The sequence below is a fragment of the Borostomias antarcticus genome (assembly GCF_949987555.1).
Source record: "Borostomias antarcticus genome assembly, chromosome: 2".
Taxonomy (NCBI): Eukaryota; Metazoa; Chordata; class Actinopteri; order Stomiiformes; family Stomiidae; genus Borostomias; species Borostomias antarcticus.
The window spans coordinates 31,344,811-31,347,319 of NC_140235.1; the positions used below are offsets into that span (position 1 = coordinate 31,344,811).

At 46.3% G+C, this 2,509-nt stretch overlaps 1 protein-coding gene across 1 annotated transcript in view; it reads right to left on the reverse strand.

Moving 5' to 3' along the window:
• The window catches only part of ipo4 (importin 4), a 13,608-nt gene extending 11,696 nt beyond the window's left edge, over positions 1 to 1,912 (reverse strand). The window contains exons 1-6 of the mRNA XM_084458873.1: positions 1,565 to 1,912; positions 1,101 to 1,187; positions 899 to 978; positions 740 to 781; positions 411 to 540; positions 103 to 282 (exon numbers count right to left, since the gene is read on the reverse strand). Of these exons, the coding sequence (XP_084314999.1) occupies positions 103 to 282; positions 411 to 540; positions 740 to 781; positions 899 to 978; positions 1,101 to 1,187; positions 1,565 to 1,630 (585 nt within the window). The 5' untranslated portion in view covers positions 1,631 to 1,912. The remainder of the gene's footprint in view (positions 1 to 102; positions 283 to 410; positions 541 to 739; positions 782 to 898; positions 979 to 1,100; positions 1,188 to 1,564) is intronic.
• Between the last annotated feature and the right edge of the window lie 597 nt (positions 1,913 to 2,509).

Consider the following 2,509-nt stretch of genomic DNA (forward strand, 5'->3'; position numbering starts at 1 on the left):
ATCTTAAACTAGAAAGCATTTGGTGGAGACTGCTGAATTTCTGTTTAGCCCAGGACTGCCTAGTGCCAGAGCCTTGGACCAGTAAGGTACGGTGGGACCCACCATCTCCTCCGTGCCCGTGTAGGCGGTCATGGCTGTGAGGGTGAGGACGCAGTAGTACAAGGCCGTGGGGTTGTCTAGGTCCTGCAGCACGCTGCCAAACAGCTGCAGCAGCTGGCGGTAGTGAGGCTTGAAGGGCTCCGGGTTGGACTCCACCACTTTGCTGAGGAGGAGCAAGCCCACCTGGAAGGGGGGCACAGGTCAGCGGGGGGTCAGCCAGGGGTCAGCGGGGCAAAGCCATCATCACCCAACGCTCAACTGGATTTGGAGCAGATGTCACTGCCGCTGCCACAGTGGAATCAGCCCCTCACCTGTCTGTCCTGTGGGTTGTTGCTCTTGGTGGACTCGTTGAGCAGTGCGAGGAGGGCGGGCCAGCGGTCTGGGGTCTCATGTTTGACCAACACAGCACTGAGCTGAGAGAGGGAGTGACGCACTGTGTGTCTGCAACAGAAAGACCTTGTTAATGGAGAACACTCAAGCCAAGGGGAGGTGTCTGATCTGATGCATATTGGGTGCTTATGAATAAATATAAGTTTTGATTGCTTGACTGTGTGTGTAGGCGTGTATCCTAGCTGTACAATATTAATGTGTAGGTGTAGCTTTCAGCATCATTGCAAAAGTGTTACGAGCCATAACTTACTCTGACTCCTGTGTAAAAGCCTGCAGGACGACTGCCTTCAGACTGTGGAAGGAATGAGGTAAAAAAAGAAAAATGACCACTTACATGAGCTTTTTTTGTGTACAAAAAACATGTATGTATACTTGGAAATGTTTGTCAATAAATCAATCAAAAGCCAACCTCTCTCTGTGATCCGGACCAATCTTCTTCCAGTGCTTCCTCACTCTCATCCTCAACATTACTGCAGCTGACTGGCGGATCTGAGGGAGGTGGACAAACAGCCCGGTTATATTGCTGGATACAAAAAAAAGGCATCCTGACACACATGTTAAGGGCTTGATGAACTGTTTTCAGATGATAATGAAGGTAAGGGAGTCAGTACCTGTGGGTTCTGTGACCCAGTCATGACAGCACATAATGTCGGGATGATAGCTGGGTCTTTGAAAGCCTGTTTCAGCTGAGCCGTAGCCTAGTGGGAGAGCAAAACAATACAGGTTTCCTGAATGCTTACAGTGAAGAGATGAGCTCAACAGCCTCCTGAACCTGGGCACTGTGTTTCCGAGGATGGCAGTCAAAGTTATGGGGAGGGCACTTAAGCTATCCAATGAGATTCTCATTCCACTTGTTTTCTAACTTAGCTAGCCTAACTAACGTTAGGTAGTGCTAGAAATATAGAGAGCAAAAATAACTAGCTAAGTTAGCTAACGTTAGGTTCTTATTGACTGGCAAGAACCCCGTAAGCTAGCTGCGTTAGCCATGTACGAGCAATCTAATTTAACGTTACTGACCGTTAACTAATCAACAATAGCTATCCTAAATCTAATTTTAAAAGTTGGCTAACGTTACCTGCTGAATAATGGCATTGTCAGGCTGGGTGAGCTGAGAAAGAATTTGTTCCAGTTCCTCAGACATCTTGGCGTTCCCAAAATCTCAGCTGACCACTCCCGATGTTTGGAAATGTTATTGTTCAAAATATATCTGCAGATTTACCAATTCCTTACTGAAGGGAAGGGCTATAACTTGAATACAAGTAAAGCGACGCCGGACGATTTGGTAGTGACAGCGAACCCTCTCTAGCTACTCAGCAACTTTGCCAGCTAGCTAGCTTTATGTTTACGGTAACGTTAACGTTATAGCCCCAACTATTCATAAACCGGTGGATGGACCCAAATCGTTGGCGGTTGAGATTCGAGTGTCGCCGACTGTCTGCTCGTTCCATCAAGTGACCACGCGGACAGAACCCAGTCAGAACTCCACGTGAGTCCACTTGTTAAAGGGACCACATACTATCTTACGAGCTCTCCCGTTGCAAAAATGTGCAGCGCCTGCCGGTGGAGAGGATGAATATAGTGCAAGATGATGTGAGGGAATTCAAATAATTATGAGAGCATGATTGTAAAATAATTGATTATACTGATATTCAACTCGCAGCCTGCATGTAATGGAGACAAGAGACGATTGGCACTTTGTCCGAGTCACGTGAAAAGTGGCAATCTTGTCACTTTGACACAAACACACCAGTACAATAACTTTTCTGGCTGTTCTCTTTCACCCGAAGTAATAGTTCTCCACAGCATTTTGGAAAGGAAACCAGAATATATCCAAAATACAACAGCCCCAGTTATCATACACAACCAATGAAATTAGTGGAGTGAAGTGGAAATTAAAAAAGAAAACACAGTCACATACCTAAACCCCCTATTCTAATCACCCCTGATGTGTCCAGGTAGACATCGGTGAGTATGCTAATAAGCTCAGTCATCACAATTTTCACGTTCGACTGAGCTATTA